At 45.7% G+C, this 20,796-nt stretch overlaps 1 protein-coding gene and 1 long non-coding RNA gene across 4 annotated transcripts in view; one reads left to right on the top strand and one right to left on the bottom strand.

The window, feature by feature from the left end:
• Window positions 1–8,750, bottom strand: part of ILDR2 (immunoglobulin like domain containing receptor 2) — a 47,031-nt gene extending 38,281 nt beyond the window's left edge. For 2 of the 3 annotated variants that reach the window (XM_006262268.4, XM_059720601.1), the window contains exon 1: window positions 8,590–8,750. In XM_006262268.4, coding sequence (XP_006262330.1) covers window positions 8,590–8,635 — 46 coding nt within the window. In that variant the 5' untranslated portion in view covers window positions 8,636–8,750. The remainder of the gene's footprint in view (window positions 1–8,589) is intronic. The other variant, XM_059720600.1, reaches the window with a different exon arrangement.
• On the top strand, window positions 5,934–9,317 carry LOC109280384 (uncharacterized). The gene is made up of 3 exons (XR_002086681.2): window positions 5,934–6,226; window positions 7,287–7,452; window positions 9,040–9,317. It is a non-coding gene; the product is annotated as an uncharacterized LOC109280384 (long non-coding RNA).
• Window positions 9,318–20,796: the final 11,479 nt, after the last annotated feature.

Here is a 20,796-nt window from a genome sequence, read left to right as displayed (position 1 = left end):
TTTATTCTGAAGATGTTATCAAGATCCAACATGCAGAATGTATTTAGTTTATTGATTTCTGCAGACTGACACCAATGAAGCCAATTAATGTCACTTTTGGAGAAATATAGGCACAGTAGGGTAGGCTGTTCAGTCCTATTTCACATTGCACAGAAACAGATGCCTTTCAGAAGTCCCACCACCACACATAAGATATGCTGAACAGTTGTATGGTGGTGGTAACAAATACTGAGCAGCTGAGGCTGAAGATGATGCCTTTATACATTACCTCATTTCTGAGTAGGGGAAGAACCCAAAACCCATGATCAAGGACTTCCACAGCCCATTGGCAATGCCTGGCACCACCTCACCGCTCTGTAAGGGAACTGCATGCTAGCTACACCCCATACCAAAGCATGAAATTAGCTGATCTTGTGACTTAATGTTGCTTTACCAAAACAGATAAAACAACGACTCTGCAGACATGGCAAACAGTTAAATCTTTCCCTTATGATGAACTTAAGTACCATGCTTAGTAAACAAAGTTGCTTTCAGCTAACTTCTTTTCCCTGCACAGCCCCATCTCCTGTTAAATGAGATTAATGAGTTGGACAGGCCAGGGACTGCTTTAATAAATGATTAGCAAACCTTCAGCAAATTTTTATCTGACTAACCACTCACCCTCCCATCTCAGTGCCCACTCAGAAAAAGCAAACTTGTGAGAAAATAGGGGAGTTCTGTTTCCACCGGAAAGTGTATGGGAGGCGTATGGTAAGCAATCTGGCATCTTCCACGCAACATCCAATTGCTTTTCTGACATACGCCTTTACACTCAGTATCTAAAGACTACACACAGAAAGCACAGTGTAGTCTCTGCATTGGAAAGGTCTACTGAAGCCTAAATAACTTTACATACACACACACACACGCACGCACACACACTGCTAAGCTGAGAAATTAATTAAACGCCTGTTATTGCTTCTGCCAAAAAATGAGACTCTATTCACTCAATACATTACAGCAATATCCATCAGAAAGCCCAACAAGATGCTAGAGATTAAAACAAGCTGGTCCAAATGGTATAAGGATCAGTGTAGCTGCATTTCAATTACCACTGCCCATTTAGCTTTCCTTAACTCCAAAAGCACACTGCTGAACTTGGAATGATTCATAAAGCAATAGCTGGGCAAAACACCCTCATGTGACTAATAAGACAGAGTTCAGAAACCTAGGCTGTTTGGAGTAAAAAGCAGTATGTGAAAGAGATATTAAAAGTGATTAAAGTTTAGTCATGACAGACCTGTTGAGCTCCCATCTAACTTAGTACAACTAGTACTAATGGTTGACTACAGCAAATAAACAGAAAGAGTAAACTTGATTCTTCATCCAGACAAATTCTCAAAAATATAAATGTCCCATTCTTTTCTTATTTTTCTACTGCAGCCAATTCTTGTGATTTTACTGAGTCTCACAGTCATGAACTTTTACTAAAAGGTCCAGCTCCTAGCCAGGGGTGGAGAGAATACTGCCCGTGGGGTCCAGCTGGCCAAGGGATTCTATTTGGCCCGTGGCAGGTCCCTCATCTCTGCCCAGCCCAGGCACAAGGGGCAGCCTGGGCCATGTTGCGTGCAGCTGGTCCCACTACTCCCAGGCACGCAGCAGGGTGGGACCAGTGCAGCAGCTAGACCCAATTTCCCGGCAGCCCCTGCAGCAGTGGCTCCTTCTGGCTGCTACCAGTCCTGGCCCTGCTGCCTGGGTAGCCTGGCCCATCTCCCGTTCATCCACTGCCGAGTGGGCAGGTGACTGGGATCTTCACGGAGACTGGCCTGGGACCCCCACAGGCAGGCTGTGCTCAGCTGGATGGATGAGATGAGGCCATGGGGGGACTGGAAGCAGCTTCTGGGAGTAGGGCGGGCAGGCTGGGACAGTGACAGTGTGGTGCCAGGATCTGGGACAGACTGTGATCTGCTCTCCACATGTCCCTGCCCACAGAACCAGCACCTGTTAAAGAAACAAGCATGGAGCAGATCACAGTTCTGCCCTGGGCCTGAGCCCTGGCCCCACGCTGTCACTGCCCTGCAATCCTGGCCACAGCCTCTACCCTGCCTGCCCATCTCACTCCCAGATGTCCCCCCCGTCTGCCACAGCCCCATCTCATCCACCCAGCTGAACACGCCCTGCCCACGGGGGTCATGGGCTGGTCTCTATGGAGACCCCACCTGCCCTCTCCATCTGATGCCACTGGCAATGGGTGCAGGGCAGACGGGCCCAGGGCTAGATAGGATCAATTGCCCCCCACCCCTCTGCGCCAGGTTATGTCAGCACCCCACCCCCCACCTCCAGCCTGCAACAACTTACCAAAACTCCTTAAGTGGCCCTTCAGCCCAAATACTTGCCCACTCCTGTCCAAGAGCGATTATTTGAGAATCTCAGCTTTCATTCTTAAAAAAAAAGTTTCTACCTTTATAGTATTGAAATAAAAGCTTGAAAACACAAATCAAACAGTGATATTCAGCCAAAATGGCACAGCACATTGGGGTGCTTCAAGATACTTTCAGGACTGCCACACAATGTTAGGTGTGCAAAACATATACACATGATAAACCCCAAGATTTCAAATCATAAGCCGTACTCATTTTCTGAGGAATGCCTTGAGTCTATCCAGGGCTGCCTCAAGTCTAAAAAAAGGTGGACAATCACTGCGCTAAAGGTTCAGGCACAGACACACATGAAGAATCAATATACATTATTTTTTTAAGTTTTGCTTTAATTTAAGTGCAAGAGTGATGTTGTAACCATGATGGTCCAGAAGTTATGCAAAAGGCAAAGATTTCTATTCCAACTACATAGTTGGGTCAATAAAAGAGATCACCCTAAAAAAAAAATAACTCTCTCTCACATTATATTTTAAGCCACTAAATGGTTGTGCTAGTAGAAATATCTACTGGAAAACCCCAGTAAGGGACTCATAGCTTATACTGGCAAGAGGATACTTGCACTGACAGCTTCAATTGGCTCCCCAAGCAGAATAAGTCATACTGACAAAGGGGTGCTGTCATCAGGGTGTTGCCTACCTTGAAATTGTTGCTAGTATATCTAGGACACTTAGGGGTGCAATTTAAAAGAAACATATTCCTTGCCAAGAAAACACTTAAACATAGATCAAGCCTAAATCAGGAAACTGGCAGCTGACCTTTGAAAGGTAGGGGAAATGGTGAAGACAAATAGAGAGGTAAGCAGGTATGCTCAGATATAAGGATTTTTTTTTTTTTGGGGGGGGGGGGGGGGGGGGGGGCATTAAAGAGGCTTTCATCTTTTGGTTGAAAGTTTGAATGCAGTTCATCTTTTGGTTGTTAAGATAAATCTAGTCCAGCTATGTCACTATTCAAAGTCACCACTGATTCACTAATACATTACAGCAGTGGCCCGTGTCAAGTGAATTGGAGTCTCAGCCTAGTTTTCAGTAGATTAGTATTCTTATTTGCTTGGGCAGTAGTTGTCAACCTTGTCAGCTAGCCAGAGACTACAATCTGAATAGAGCAGACAGACCAAACAATGCTTTCAACCTTGGTGCTAACCCTCCAAGCCAGGTTTGAGGCACATCATGTTGCCCCACGTTGGCCCAGTGAACTACTGTTGTCCCGGTTCTCGGGTAAAACAAAGAAGCACAGCCAAACCACCACCAAACTCAAGAGGAAAAGCAGCGAGGTGCAGAGAAGGAGGCAGACCAGTTTATTTCAGTAAGTGTGATATCTTTTAGTACACCAACTGACTAGTTGGAAAAATTGTTCTTTACAAGATTTCAGGCACAAGCACACTTCTTCAGGCATAGGGGAAGACACATGTTTCTCCCTATGCCTTCAAAAGGACAGGAGAACCCCAGTAAGAAAATGGCCTGCATAGAGTTTAATCTGGATTCTTCAGCCTAACTAATGACGTTAGGCACTGGCCTTTCTCCTGATCTGCACCAATTGCCTTGACAGGGTTCCAGAGACTCCATGCTCCCAAGTTCACTGGAAAGGTGAACTCCACAGCCACAAGCCCCCCAGGGTCAGGAATATCCTCCATTCCCCTAGACATTAGCCTCTTATCTGTAGCTTCTCCCACCTTATTCTCAGCTCATGTGACATTTCCTCCTGCCACATTCATGTTGTTGTTCCTCTATTACATACCCCAAACTCCTTTCTGTATTTTCAGGTGAAATTATTAATAGAGCCCCGGTTACTAGATCAAATTCACCGCCCTCCCCAGCTAAATGAAAGTCTTTCCCAGCTGCTAGTTTGTTGTCTGGCAGCTTCTGTAATATAGTCTCCACCACCCCAGAAACCACTTTCAGACCAGCTACCCTATGGTAGGTAGCCCCACCACAAGTGCAGGCTGAAATGGACCAGAAGACTAAACTTCTCTATCCTTATCTACAAAGGACATTCTACCTGAGCTCTTGAAGGCACTAGTCCTGCCCCCAGAGCTAGCACCACTCAAGGGCTGGGAATGACATGCACAGCTACATCCAGCTGAAGTGGGAGAAGGTGAAGTTGGCAGCAGGGCTGCTTTAACTGAAGGCAGTTTGGATGGTCTCCCCAGAGACCATTCCACTGGCCATGGGCCAGCAGTGCACACTGCACTCCAGTTCTGCCTTGCCGGCTCTGTTTGCCCTCAAACAGCTTGCAAAGTGGGAGCTGAGAATGCAGGTAGGGGAGAGCGCACTGCTAGCTTTATACCAATGGGGACCAACTTTTTTGCCAGGCATGCCAAAAATTAGCCCCACACCTTCACTGAGTACCAACCCCACCCATCCCTTTCCATCACCCAATCTGCTACTCAGCTATCCATTCCCTGCCCTGTGCTCCCTGACCAAGCCCCTGCACTTTCTGCCCCATGCTCCCTGCCCGACCTGATACTCTGCTTTTTACACCCTGTGCTGCCTGTCCCCGCCCCAGTCTGCCATGTGCCACTGGTGGCATACATGCTGCAGGTTGGCCACCCCTGCTTTATACCATCCACTGATGCCTCCCCATTGGAGGACTCCTCTGCTCCCCTTCAGCACTGCAGTCACAGTTTGTGGCCCTCTGGCAGTGCAAAGTGACTTTAGAAGAGGTTGCAGACCAAGTCTTTACACATGGCCTCATCCTTAAGTGCTGGCCCACCAGGACTGGGCTGGGTCAGGGTAAGGGAATGTTGTTCCTGATGCTGCCAGAGTTCTGCACATTCCAGGGATAAACTAAGGATTTCAGTCTCCAAAGCTGTACCTTTTATGAGCACGAAATCCACTTGGTATAATAATTAGGAAGGAAAAAAAAAAAAGGAGTACATATGAATGAAAGACTCACCTTCCCTAACCCACCAACACCCAGAACGTTTATGCAGTTTGCTAGTGGACTCAGAGAGGTTCAACAAATTATATACCCTCTCTTCCCAAAATGTGGGCTGAATACCCTCCCATGCAACACCACTCCCTTCAGGAAAAAAAGGAAGGACATACTGCCCTTTATCCTTTCTGTGCTGCTAATAAAACGGCAGCCATCAGGCATCTGGGAGGAAAAAAAAAGAAACAACCAAGCCCACTGGAACTGACACAGGATTTTTTGAAATTGCAGTAAAAAGTCACAATGCACAAAACCAAACAAAAGATAAATGCAGGAGCCAAAAATTAAAGACAAACAAAGGACAGAGAGGAATTAGCTGCTGGAAGGAAGAGAGCTGTGAGTGCTGAGCTGAAATTTCTCAGCCCACCTAAACAAGGAAGGCGGGGAGAGAAGGGGGCGAGAATCTCTTTCTCTCCTTTGCTCTCTTTTGTCTCTACTTTCCCTACGTCTCATTCTTTCCTTTTGCCCTTCTCTCTCCATCTCCCAACCCCCAGCCCTCTTTTCTAGAAGAAGGAATGTGCTGATCTGGCTGGCTTGGAATTCCTTACCTTGAAACAGACCTTTCATCCCTTTGACCACTGAGGAGAATGAAAGCCCAAGCCTATGTTTTGTTAGTCAGTGTGCGCTTCTCTCTCACACATCCACACCTTTGCTTTCTCTTGGCTGTGAAGACAGCACTGGGAGAACAGCAGATGGAGGGAAGGAGGGAAGAAAGCTAAAGACAAACTCTGCAGAGTCCAGTGCACCAACAAAGGATGCCTCGACTCCTTCAATATACTCGGCAGCTGCTAACCTGTTGCCTGCTTTAAGATCTTTGCCTGTTGGCAGCCAGCACCACTCTGTGACACAGTCACATTCTGAAAAACAAAATCAAGCACTAGGTGAGTTGGACAGACCCTCTTATTGCAGTAGGACCTTTTGTTCCACACACTTGGCACAAGCTCAAAATGCAGCCAGTCCCCTTAATTATGGGCTACTTTAACAAGGGGAACTTTGTCAATAATCCAGTCTTTTAGCTCATTTGGAAACGTTCTGATCTCTGGCTCTGTGAGAAGGAAATTATATGGGTGAACCTTACAGTAGTACATGAGATTCCCTGATCTGGGAGTCCTTTGGAAAGGGAAAAACTTAGAAGCTCCTTGGAGCTGGCCAGTAAAAGATGCAGGGGGGGGTGCTCTTTGAAGAGTGGGGAAAGATACTGTCCTGCTGTTAAGTAGCAGGCTGGGACCAAGTTAGAAAGAGGGAGTAAGGAGGAAAGTTTGCAGTAGCCCCGTGAACTGAATCTAACATAGTGGTAGTTCTGGGTGTGCTGTAGCTCTGTCCTCACTTACTGAAATAGTATAATTATGCAAGCAGCAAGAGGGAGGAGGATGGCTCGGAAGTTGCTTAAACCCCAAATGTGGCAGTGAAGCCCTGGCAGGGACCGGCACTGAAGATGACTCAGAATGAAAAAACAAGGACGGGGTGGGTGGGAGAGAGGTGCTATCAGTAGAAACTGAATTTCTTGTTCTGAATCCTGAATCTGGGGAAGAGGATGGGGGACAGGGGAAGGGGGCCTTAGGAAGTCTGAGGGCTTTTTTTTGGTGGGAAACCCACCTACATCCCACTTAGAAGCATTTTAAACGTCCAAAATGTGACACCTCTCCCTCTTCCCCCACTGCTTTTCTTTCACTGCTGTTAGACTCCCTGATGCCTGCAGCCTTTCCTGACACTATTGCACTGGCTCCCAGGGAGGCAGCATCTCCCAGCTGCCACGCCAAGGGGCTGCTATTCCACCATTTCTGGTTGTGGGACCACTCCATTGCTCTGAGTGGGACACTTCCTCTTCCTTCCCTAATTTTCCTCTGTCCCTAACCCCATTTTCAGACCACTGTCTACCTACATCCTTACCTTTTCCCCTTTGACCTCTCTCTTCTCCATTCTCTCATTGCATTCCTCTAGGGTTCTGTTTTTCACTGGCCTTCCATGGGCTTGACTGTACCATTCAGATGCAAGGAGGAACAGTGGAAGGTCACATTGCCCCAAGTGAGGTTGGAAGAGATTGTGTAAGGACAGTTCCTCCCCAAGGCTCAGCAGGACCAGCCAGGCTACACCATCTATATAAAAGGTATAGGGCACCCTTCTCTGCAAGTCAAGGCAGAGGCCAGGTGTGGCCTGGGCTCCTTCACATCTTGTGTGTGGACTAGTAAGCTCCCAGGAGAGCAGGAAGGGAGAGTTCCTTCAATTGTTCCTGGCCTTGGCATGGCTCCTTGCAATCTCGCTCTGGCACAGCAGCCAAGGACAATCTGGCCCTCTGGGTTCACATTATCTCCCCCAACCCCTTAGTTCTTCCTTCCTGTCCCCCGGCAACACCACCTTTTCCTGCCCTGATCCAGTAAACATCAGTGTCCTCCTGAGTGGCACCTGCCTCAGCCCTTCAGGACAAAGATGCCCGAGTATCACAGGTCCCACACAGATGTTGGATCCAGAGTTACATATCCATATAAAGAGGAATATATCAATTTGATGCTTCCTGGTAGAGAGCAGCCTCCCCACTGAAAAATCCTCTCAGAGCAAAGTGAGGTGGGGACAGTGCCATGCAGGAGCAGGCAAAGAGCAATGCCACCCTGACCTTGGAGCTGTCCCTAGGGAAGCAAGGAATGATGGGTCCTCACAGGGGGGGTAAGAGGGAAGCAGCCTATACCACCCCCACCCTGGTCAGCAGGGATGGATCCCCAGGCAGCACGCAGGTAGACACAAAGCTACTCTCCCAGCCCCATAGGGCACACACCATTGCCACATGAGGACTGCGGCTCAACCCTTACGCACAAAGTCTCTGCAAACTCTTCTGGGGCAACAGCTGGGGACAGACCTAAGCGTGGGAGCCGTCACCTCCCAGCTTCCGCTGGATTGCTTCTTTAGCCCTCCTCCCCCAGCCCCTCCTGGCCTTCCCTAACCCCTGGCTTTTCTGCCAAAAACCTGAGCCAACCCTACAGGATCATGGGGGGTGGGAGGGAGCGCTCCTCCCAAGCTGCCCTCTCTAGAGAAGGGAGGTGATCACAGGGGCTCCCTTCACTTTGGACCATCTTCCCCGCACAGCGCTGTGGCCAGAGGGGTGCAGCAGGCAAGTGCCTTCCAGGGGGCGGGGGGGGGGGATGGCACAGATGCCCCCTGACAGCAAGCTGCCTCCCCACTCCAGGCCAGGGTGCCCGGGAGCCAGCCCCTGGGGACGCTGCTGCAGCAGAGGCGGGCACAGCCCCCTTACCTGCGAGCCCCAGAAGAAGCAGCCAGGCTAGCAGGGACCCATCCATCTTCCTGCGCTTTCCATGCAGCAGGCAGCCCCTTCCCTGCCGGGCAGCGCACAACACACAACCCGCACCCGGCAGCCGCCAGCACCGCAGACTTCTCAATGGGCGCTCCCGGGGGAGGGGAGGGGCGGGGCGGGGCGCCACGGCCCCGCCCCCGGCCGGCGCGTCACGTGGCTGCCCCGGGGGGCTGGGCCCCGCGTCTGTGCGCCCCTGCGGCGGGGGGAGTCGCCGGCTGGGGGAGGTGCTGCGCTCCTTTGGGGGTGTTGCAGGGAACCCCTCTTCTCCATTGCAAGGAGCAATGGGCTTAGGGTGCAGCAAGGGAAGTTGAGGTTGGGTGTGAGGGAAGACTCTCACTAGGAGGGTTGCGTGGTTTGGATGCAATTTGAAGCTGGTCATGCTTTGAGCAGGGGTGACTAGATGACCTCCTGAGGTCCTCATGGTCTGTGATTGCAAGAATGGAGTGCAGGGACTTTGCCTTAGCCCAGCATGGCTACAACCCGTACCCCTGAAACATGGAAGATAGCCAATGTTGCCGTTTGAGATGGAGCCTATGCAACACGAAAAAGAAAGAAGCCAAACCCAACAGAGACACGTATTTCCTACGCCTATGCAAAAAACACAACTTCGTTCCCAGAGGACTAAACATCTACAATCTGTTGGTCTAATAAAAGATTTACCCAAAGAACCTTGTCTGCCTATTGTCCTTAGACCAACACAGCTACAACCTATACCCGGGAATTTGCCCACACGCATGAGCAAGCAGGCTGTGCACCCATCCAGCAACTTAAAACAAGTGCCTACCCAGCATGTCCAACAGCAATCCCAGCAATGGTGACTGGGCAGGAGGGGATGCAGTGCACCCCCATTTGCTAGGCATGCAGCCTTGAGAACTCTGGCAGGGGAAAGCGGACAGCCTGTTCTGTCTTAAGCCCCCAGAGGCTGCCCACACCAGATGCGTTTCTCTCAGGATGCACTCAAAGGCCAGTGTGGATTGGATTGTTATCCTGGAATTCTGAATTTGCCTGAATTTGCCACCCTGGGTTGTGGCAGTGGATTGCTATAATTGTACATGGCTCAGAGGGCTTCTGGCTGTCACTGGATGTCATCTGAGCAGTGGGATGCAGGATTTGCATGGCAGCATGGTGTAGGAAAGATGGTAGGAAAAAGGCTTCTGAGAGGAATAATGAACTGGTGTGCAAGCAAAAGTTACCCAATGGGCTACTGACCCTGATGAGAAAGAGGGCTCTGAAATCAGTTCTGGAGGAAAAAATGGTCTCCCATTCACTCACACAGCACCTAAGAGCATGGAATATTCTGTGAGAATGTGGCTATGCACATTTTTTTATGACTATATTTCATACTCCAGGTTAAATCAGCTAAGTCAGGTTCAAATTGTATTGGTTGAGCAGAACTCAGTCATTCCAAAAACCATATCAATTGAGCAGACAGAACTCAATTGTTCTAAACACTATGTATAGCACTACAACCAGTGAGCATCCTCCATCCCTAGGACTTCAGATACTCCCAGATCCATTGGCAGACATCGTACATGCAGGCCCAAGCCCAGAGGTTTTAGGATTTGGATGCCCCCACTAGTTCCCAAGAGGTCAAGACACTTGATCTGAGCGGGACTATGCACATGCTTCAAATTAAGCACATGGTTAAATGCTTTGCTGGAACAGGGCCAGAACATTCAACCTTCCAGGATGCAGCCTACTGTTCCAGCAAGGTGAGCAGAGTTTCACTTAACAATGTTCCAATTTGTAAGTTTTCCTCCATAACCACAAAGCCTAGATTTTTTTTAATTCTGTAGTTGCTGATAAAGCTCATCTTTAAAGCAGAGAGGGAGTAGCTTGCAGTGTTGTCCCATCTTACATTAGCCAAAGAAAATTTCCAATTTCCTTATGCAACATCAGGCCTAAATTTGGAGCAGTCCTAGGGTGTGTTGTAGTCAGAGGGCAAAGCAATTCCTATCCTTAAGATAGTTAAAAGAATTTCCACTCTAACTTCCCAATTACTTAAAATATCCTGGTACCTTTGTTTTTGCCACTGAAATGTTCTGTGCTGGGTCCCAGCAAGAAAACATTTTTTTAAAGTGTGAACAAAAACAATTTAATCATCCTGAGTAAGAAAAACAGAACATTTCTGCCATGATGAATGCTGTTGTAACATCTTTAGAAAAAAATCAGTCCCTCATTTAAGGTAAAATTAGATTGAAAGACAAACCCTTGGTGGCAAGAGTACCTTTTTCCAGTCCATTTAGGAGTGTTCAAATTATAAAGGTTTAAAAAGCTTATTTTTGTTATACAATTAATTTTTTATACCATCACCCTCACAATGTTCCCTTGACATGACACAGATTTTTATTAAGGGTTGAGATGGTGTCTAGAATCCCCTTTAAAGGCTGCAGCCCCATTGTGCAAGGCTCTCTACCACTGTAACAAAACAGTCCCTGTCCCATAGACTATACACTTCCATGAAGGGTTGTAGAGAATTTCTTATTCACTGTTCAGTCTTTCCATTGTCTCTGTGACACATAAGGAAGGAAGGTTGAAACAGAATCTATTGTTTAGGGCCACGTCCCCAGCTGCTGAAATTGGGGTAGTTCCAGCAAAGTCAAGGAAGCTATGATGATTTATCTCAGCAGATGGAATATGATCTCTGAGGTTCTGTGCAGAATGGGTCAGAGCTCCAGGAAAATGAACAAGAACAGAGTTCACTGTCCATACAGCGCTATCCTGACAATCCCACTCAAAATCTGGCAGGAAAGATCTTGGTGCTATTGGACTCAAAGCCAAGGCCCTCATTAACTTGACGAGCTTAAGTTCCCCCCCTCATCCATAACCTCCTGGAACAAGGCTGCTGTTGATGTTGTCCTAGATGATAGACACTAGATTGGTAAAACCCCTTATGCGTCACTACTGTTTGCCACTCCTAGATATTTTTCCTCCACCAGCATACACAAGTAATTTTGGCTCATGTCAGTTTTGCTAAACTTTTGACTCGGCTAAGGAAGGAAAGCTTTTCAGTACAAGGAAGTGGTATTGTTATGCATGCAACACTGGATTTATGGTTACTTTGAAATGTCCATATAGTCTGAGGCTGCCTCTTTTTCAGTAGATGGGAGTTGCCAATTTGCTGTATATGACAGATGACAGGAATCCTGCCTTACCTACATGTTCCAGACTGACTTAGACCTTTTGTCTGATGGCCTATGGAACAATCCTGCCCCTGCAATGTCACAAACCACACCATTTCAAAGGGAGGCTCTGTCTCGGGACTCCCCAAAACAAAGCTTTGGTCAGTCTCCCTCCCCTGAAACACCCCTGAAGCCAACCCTGGCATGGCTTCTTGAGGGGCAAACCTCTGGCTTTGAGACCCTGGCTCCTCTTGGTCCCTGGCTTCCCCAGCAATCCACAGCACCCCCACCTCAGAGAGCTCCTTCTTTGCTCAGCTTCTGGTAAAGGGGGTGTTTTTTTTCCTCAAAAAGCAGGTGAGAGGGAAGACAGGGTGCTAACATCTCAAACAGCACATTGGATTGCTAAGCTCCAAATAGCATTTACTGTGTTACTGCAGTTCTCTTTGTCCTTCCTCAGACTCCACTGTGTCCTCCCTGGGATTACTCTTCTCTCCAGCTCTCTGCTCTCCCTGGGACTACCCTTTTACCTTCCCGCAACTCTTACAGAGCCTCACTCCTTCTCCAGGAAGGACGGCTACAGGTACAACAAAACTGTTACAAAACTGTAGTACTGACTTGGGGACAATGCTCACCCGATCAAATTAAACATAGTGTCATAGGAAATCAATGAGGAAGCAGTCTCTGCCAAGCCCAGACTGCTGTGGGGTGAAAATGGCATCGAGATGTCCTACTTGTGAAAGCAACTACCATATTTATTCGAATCCAAGACAACTTCTAACTTAAAATGACACCCCCCCCCCCAATTAGATTTGTTATAATTTTCTACATATAGAATCTAATTAGGGAAAGGTCATCTTAAATTCATCTTCCCGCCCCACCCCGGGCCTGCCTGTGCCTGCCCCTCTGCCACGTGTCCCCTGATGTCTGCCCCTCCATGCCTGTGCCTGACCCTCACTCCTGCTAAGAAAGACTTAGACTTGAGAAAGGGTGCTTAATGCCCAAAGGCATGTCCAACAGCTCACCCCACTATACAGCTGGTCCAGTAGAGCATATCACTAAAAATCTGTGCCTCTAGTTCCCCATGGGCATACTTAGATCATCCATGCCTATTCCCACCACAGCACGACTGGGGTGGAATAATACCACGTTATAATCCATTGCTACAAATGATGCCAAAACCCATCTGGAAGCAGTTATCTTTTCAGAAACAGAGTCACACAGTCATGTGAACAATAGTGACAATATGCAACTTATTTATTTTCTAAGTCATTCTCCAAGAAATACTGACTTTTTCTCTTGCTCTGGTGGCTATTTCTCCCCTCCCCATCTTCCACACTCTCTAGCAAACATTTATTTTTGTTACAGATATATATGGCACATCCTTTTTTAACACCCTGACATCTTTAACCAGCACCTCACTTTTGAATAACCCACTTCAATAACATTCCTGAAAACCTGCCATTTTTCCTGAAAATTCTATTGCTTTCCTGCACACTTTTGCACATTCATTCAGTCCTCTGAATTTTCCTTGCAGCAATTTCCATAGAAACTGTTTTCAACAGCCTTCTGGGATGTGAGGCTGGAGTCAGCCAATAGATGCTGCTGTATTGCTTTAGTACATAGAGACCAGCATGTCACAAAAGGTGTAATATAATAAACCATTAGATTCAGAGTGTTCATTGACCCTCTTCAGAACAGGCACAATTGAAATCTCCCTCCTTTTCTTCATTTGTTTTATCAAATTGGAATCTCGCTTTCATTGCTGGAGGCATCACAGCAAAAGATTGCTGAAGTGTATGTCTCTGTAAATATTGTTGTTCCTGGGCTGTCTGCCTGCATTTGACAGAATAACAGTGTGAAGCTTTCACTCTCCACCAAACTTAAGAGACTGTACACTGGATGCAATGAGTCTGTTTCTTAGTAGGTGATTTACAGTATCAAAATATTAATTAGATGCATTCTCAATTTGTATCACAATGAGGCATGGGTCCTCTAAGTTCTGCTTTGATGATAAATTTTGAACAACCTAAAGATTTTTGGTGGTGCTTCAAAAGCACATGGTTATTCTTCTGCATAAACAACACACCCTACATAGGATTCTTTTTCAGGTGCCAAGGTCACAATGATTCTTTGCAGCTTTTCAGGAGGAAACTTGAGATTCTCACATAAAATAACACACTAGTTTCATAACAGGAATAAAACTTGTTGTTTTACTCTGCAGCCATACAGACATAAAATGGCTGCTCCCAGACCAATATTTTAATTTTTTCCCCATTGTATTCAAAGCCACGCAGTATATAAATACAAGACAAAAAAACACTGCTGTGTGTGTAATTGCAACAGAGAAGCAGAGAGTATTTTTTTATGCGTGGGTGTGTATAGTAAGAACTGCAGGAAGCGTAGGTTCATATTTATATATAGTTGGAATTCCTAGATTATAAATCCTGAAAGAACCATTGTGATCAGCTAGGCTAACCTTCTGAATAATGCAGACTACAAGACTTTGCCAAATTAATTCCTTTTTGAAACAGAGCATCCAATCTTGGTTTAGAAATGTCCAGAGATGGCAAATCCACCACTTAATGTAAAATGTTCCAATGGCCAATTACTTTCAATGGTTAAAACATTTCGTTTCAAATCTAGCTGAGTTCTGTCTAGTTTCAACCTCCAGCCATTGGATTTTGTTATGTTTTTGTTGGCTATGCTTAGGAGACCTCTTGTTAAATTTTTTCATGGCAGATATTTAAAGACTTCAATCAAGTCAGTCTGTGACCTTCTCTTTGATAAACAGACAAAGTTTCTTGCATCTTCCTTTGAGTTTAACACTTGTTTCCTGTCCCTTTATCTTTTTTTTCTCTAAACCTTCTCCAATTTTGCAACATCCTTCTTGAGCTGAACTGGACATAGTACTCCAGTATTTGGCGCTGACATGACTGCTACAGAAGTAATGTTACCTCCCTACTCCTATTTGATATTTCTCTATTTATACATCCCGGCATCTCATTGGGAACTCATATTATTAACCATGACTCACAAGTCCTTTTCAAAGTCACTTTTTTCAATAGAGCTCCCACCCAGTAAACATGGCCTCTATTTTTTTATTCTAGATTTATTGCATTAGGATACATTAAATAACATATTGTTTGCTTATGCCCAGTTTAACAAGTGATCCAGAAGGTGCTAAGTGACCTGTCCTCCTTTGTTATTTATCACTCCCTTAAGCCTTTGTGTCATCAGCAAATCTCATTGATAATGTTTTCACATTTTCTTCCAGGACAGCGATAAAAATATTAAATGGTGTAGGGTCAAGAACCAATCCAGCCAGGCCTCATTTAGAAACACTCAAAATCAGCAATTCTATTCACAATTACATCCTGATCATGATCTAGGTTTAAATCTTTTAAAATGTACCATGTTGATTTTGCATCTTCTAGTTTCTTAATCAAAATGTCATGGGCTACCAAGTCACGTGCCTCTCAAGAGTGTCGGTATAGATCACATCAACGCTGCTACCTTTATCAGCCAAACTTAATATTGTTTTTTATGAAATTACAAGTCAATTTGATAGAATCTATTTTCCATAAACCCAGGTTGATTGGCATTAATTATAATATCTTCCTTTCGTTCCTTATTACAGCAAGTCCTGTATCAGCCATTCCATTATTTTACCTGTTATCTGTGTCAGGCTGACAGGGCTATAATTACCTTGTTTGTCTTATTTAGGACTGGATTCATAGAGGAACTTAAAGCAAGCTTTAGGCGCCATAGTTCAAAACTTGGAAACAAAATATCGCAACTCTGAAACCATTCACACTTGGTGCAACCTCCCTCCCTGACCTGAACTTTCCCTACATGCCTGCATTCTGTTTCTGCACCTACCCATGTATACACTAGACTGGGGAGTTCAGTGCCAAGAACTCTGATAGGATCCAGAAATTAGGCAGTGCCTAAATCCTCTGAGCAACCTGATCTAGTAGGCGTGCTTGGAGCACCTGTGCGCCAAGTGACTGGACAGGGCCCCTCTCTAGGAAGAACAGATGGTGCCCACCTTTTATAGAATAGCCTACTGGCTAGAGTAGTTGCCCAGCAAATGGACAACCCAAGTCCCATGTCCTCTTCAGCCGGAGGGGGTCAAACTTGCATCTCTCAGCTCCTGGAAGAGTGTTTTAACCAACAGCTATAAACTAGGGTGGATGGGGGAACTCTACATCACTCCTCTTCAAGTGTGCAGAAAGGCATGACTTTGTAGCCCAATGGCCAGGACACACTTTCTGGGTGGAAAAAATCCTACCCTGATCTGGTCTCTGGTTCCAGGACTTGATGCATTTTATATGAAACAATTATTAAATAGAAAGCCCAGAAATACTTGGAAATGGGAACCAGAACACAGCCCTGTCATGCAAGTGCCTTAACCACTAGGCTACAGTGTTGGATTCCATCCTGCACCTGGCCTCTGAATCTCATGTTCCCACATTTTCTTATATGTACAGTGATACAACTTCAACAGGAGGGATGAAGAATGCCCTCATCCCATCCTAGCCAACTGCCTGGTGTGTAGGTCTGTCTCGAAGGAGTTGGAAAAAGTTATTTTGAACCCCCTCAGACTAAAGAGTGCCTAGAACTCAGATCTCTCACCTCCCAGGCCAGTGCTCTAATAACTGTACACTTAGAGAAAAGGTGCACAGCACATCCACCACAATGCACAAAGAGTGAGCCCTCTTAGTTTAGTTTAGTTCTCTGAAAAAATGTTCGGAGGCACTAACCCTCGAGGGACGATTTAAAGCTCTGGCTATGTTTTGATGCAGACCAGGGCCAGTCGAAGGGTAATTGGCACCCTAGGCGAACTGTGTACCTTGGTGTCCCCACCACTGTGTACCTTGTCATCCAAAAGGTAGGAGTCACGATTCTAGTGATATTTCCTCTGAGATCTTTTCAGAGGTCTTTCTCCCCTTACCAAACCAAAGGTCTTAGACCAAGGTGGAGCCGTAGCCAGCCAGGGCTGTTATTTAGAATGATGCTCCTGTTATTTTGTTCTGCATATAATTTTGGCACCCCCCAAATTCTGGTGCCCTAGGCAACTGCCTAGTTTGCCTAACGGTTGGACTGGCCCTGACTCAGGCATCTAAGCTCCAAGGTAGGCTCCAAGATAGGCAGAATCTCAGATATACCCTAATGCTTAGCACATGTCATACTGGCTAGTTCTAAGTGGTTTCCTATGTGAAGCACAGATTTTCTGGACTCCATTAGGGCTCCATTCCTAACTCCCCCCTGAGACTATATTGGGAGTCTTTGGGAGTCTTTGCACCTCTCTCTGGGATTCTACTCTTGGAACAACCATCTAAATACTCAGCAGGATGATACCTAACTTATAGGTGCCCAAGTCCATTCTTGTATTGAAGCTTAACCTTTTTAAATTTGGGCACAGTATTACTTTCTTCCAGTCTTCTGGATCTTGCCCTATGTTTCAAGAGTTATTGGACATCAACCTGAACAGGCCAGAAAACTTTGCCAGCTAAGTTAAAGGGAAAACACATAAATGGTTAAGCTGTGTGGACTCTGGGGGAAAAAACAGCTGGGTGCTAGGGTGCTAGGGAAGAATGCCAGCCCACTGAGCTATGGTACTCTCACACTGAAGATGATCCACTGCGTCCTGGGTTTTTTTTCCAAGAATACTTTTTCCTTGGTCTGCTTATAAATTTTACTTCCAAGCCACACTTTAAGCTTTATGAAAGCCATAACTGGACCCCTGACTGTTTTTTTAATAAATTAACCAAACCTTGTTATCCTTAATTTACCCCTTGAAGAAAGAGTGGTTAAAGGCTGGGTAGCTGTGGGATTCTTGACAGAAGATGCAAGGCTGTCAAAGCTGTCAAGTCAAAACTGTGCATGAGAGAACAGAACATGCTCAAAGAAAAATGGAAACAAACATGCAGAGATGCACTGCTAGGAACAATATTTTACAAGACAGTGGAGTCTTATAATACACCTAACATTGGTGGATGAGAACACACACTCCATGCCCAGGTCTCTTTATTTAGGCACACAGGTCTGTGCCTTTGTTCCTTTTTCATTTATTTGATGTTGAGGTAGGAGGAAATACTTCTGAACCTAGCTAGTTTTCCAAAGCTGTGAAAGCGGTTAAAAAGAAGTGCAAAAAATTAAACCCATTTAATTCATTTCCTTAATGTATTGGTGGCGCTTATCACAATGGGGCTCATTCCTGACATACATTAAAAACAAGAAATACATGATGTGGCCCACAGCAGCCAACATATAGACCCATCCGAGAGATGCCATGGGAAGTTCAAGGCCTCCAGGAATAAGCCAGAGCTGTATCCAGGTAGCTCTAAAACCCTGCCAATGGAATCAGCCACCTACCACTTTGTGCAAGCACACCCTGTACACTAGCAGTTCCATTAAAAAAATTCATACTTAACAGGGCCAGTCATACAGTCCTGCTTGTAGCTTCTCTCTTCAGCCCCAGATATAATTACTTACAATAATCCAGTCTGAAGAAGAGAAATATATGGGCCACTATGATTATGACCTCCATTAGAAGGAAAAAGCAGTACTTCCTGGTGATCTGGCAGCAGAAGAGAAGATAATATTGTAGCTGGTGCATGCATGTCTAGGATAAGCCATGTGTCTAAGAGAATGTGGGAATATAGGATGGAAGGGAACTCCTAGGTCACATGAACCTATTCATAAAGTGATCCTAAACTTAAACTCAACCAAATTTTTCATTCCCCACCAACTTCTGAGAACTCAATTTTCTTTGGACAGCATGAACTTTTGCTGGAGGAAGAAGTGAGTGGCACTCTTGGTAGCAGATGACACCACTCTCCAAAAGGAAGCAGAACATGAACAAAACAAGTTGTTTATTTCTGGAACTTAATCTGGGCTGAAGTGTGAATGAGGATGCGGAGGCTTTCATGGAGAAGTGTATTTGTTGTGTTGAGGGGGTGGGAAAGGACACAGATCCAAGACAGCTGTCACCCTTTGGGAGGGAGCCAGAGCTGGATCATCTATCCATTGCAAGGAGTCAGCAGAATTCCACACAGAGCGGTTTCTGTACGGGCACACACTGTCTTCCCTTGGTGACTGCTATGGTAGAAGCAAGCAAATCATTGCAGAGAACAATGTGCTTATATATATGTACGGACATGAGCCCACATTTGTGATAGAGAGACCTGAGGGAGAAAAAAAAAGGAGTAGAGACATCCAGGGATTCCATATCTCTTAATGAGATTCTTCAAATGTGCTTCCATTAGTATCAGCTGCAGATAACTCACCAGGACACAGTACACACCGTGTCTTGGATAGCTAGCTTATGTACCTGGGTGGCTTATACCCACTACTGTAGCATCTGAGAACTTCAAAATCTTTAATGTAGCCTCACAAGATTCCTGTGTGGTAGAGAAGTGCTATTGTTCCCATTGTATGGGCAACCAAGGCCCAAGAAGCCTTCAGTGACTCATACAAGGTCACAGTGGACATTTGTAGTGAAAGAAATAATGAAAGAATAAAATTAAAATCTCCTAAAACCCAGAGACCACTGGACCAACCAGCCTTCTGCACTTTCTTGGACTCTTTAAATGGTCCCTCCCCTACTTCCCTACTTTCAGCTTCTACAGAGAAAATGAACATATAAAGTACGTCCTGCCTATTGGTTTTCCCTTCTGTTGTATCGTGCAGGCACTTAAACCAATGTGACACTTCATAAAGGAAGCATCTTGTTTAAGGCTCCTACTGCCACTAAAAGTTATTGCACAAAGACAAAGCCTTGGGCATCTCCTGACAGTGAGGCTGACAGTGAGCCCCATGCAGCTGTTCTGGACCTTTTCCTACTGCTTGAGATCAAAGATGCAGACATACAGGAAGATGCTAACAAGAAGGACAAAGTCCACTACCAGGCAGAGAAAGGAAGGTTGGATAAGCATGCAAGAATTTAACAAGAGGGAAGGAGGGGGCCTCCCGGGAGCCAGTAACAGATAGCCAGACTCCTGGCAGGGCATAAGAGTAAGGTCTGTTGATGGTATTTCAAGGTAGAGAAGCCAAGCAGATGAGATTCCCTGAAGCAGCAAGAAAAAAGGGACACAGATGCTAACAGATGAGCTTTTCATTCCTGTACCATTCTAGTGGAGCACCTGCTCCAAACAGAATTATGGCTGAGAACCCCTTTTTGTTTAATGAGTGACTCTTCCAAAGCCCATCTCCATTCTATCTGTAATTGTCCTTCAGGTATTTGAAGACTGTTATCAAGTCACCCCTGTAACAGGAGTCAGGAGACCATGTTACTCTAGGAGAAAAGGGTCTGTAATTCTCCATATCTTCTTTCTTCCTTTTCTTAAAGATGGGCACTATATTTTCCCCTTTTCAATCATTTGGGACCTCACCCAAACTCCATGAGTTCTCAAAGAAGTTAGCTAATGGCTCTGAAATTACCTCTCTTTTTCCTTCAGTATCCTAGGGTGCATCCCATCTGGGACTACTGACTTGAAAACATCTAGCTTCTCCAAATATTCCCTAAATCGTTTTACTACCCTACAGTGTCTGTCTCCTTCCCTATCTTTGCTGCCAGCTGCACTTGTAATCTCCTAGCTGCCCCTGTGTGTGTAGGCTGAAGTAAAAAAGGCGTTAAATACTTCAGCCTTCTCTGAATTATGCATAACTAAATTGCCTTCTGCGTTCTATAAGGGACCTATGGTTTCTCTGGTCTTTCTCTTACTTCTGACATACTGGTACAATCCCTTTTTATTGCCTTTTATGTCCCTTGCCAGCTGCATCTCAAATTGTGCCTCATCCTTCCTAATTTTCTCCCTGCATGCCCATGTAATGCTGTTATATTCTTCCTTAGTACTATAATCGAGTTTCCACTTTTTATAGGTTCCTTTTTGAGTTTCACCTCCCTGAAGAGATTGCTGTCTAGCCAGACTGATCTCCTGTTGCACTTCTCATTTTTCTGTCACACTGGGATAACTTGTTCCTGCACCCTTAGAAGGGCATCCTTAAAAAACAGCCAGTT

Source organism: Alligator mississippiensis, chromosome 1, assembly GCF_030867095.1.
Source record: "Alligator mississippiensis isolate rAllMis1 chromosome 1, rAllMis1, whole genome shotgun sequence".
In the NCBI taxonomy this organism is placed as follows: Eukaryota; Metazoa; Chordata; order Crocodylia; family Alligatoridae; genus Alligator; species Alligator mississippiensis.
This window is presented reverse-complemented; position numbering and strand designations above follow the sequence as displayed.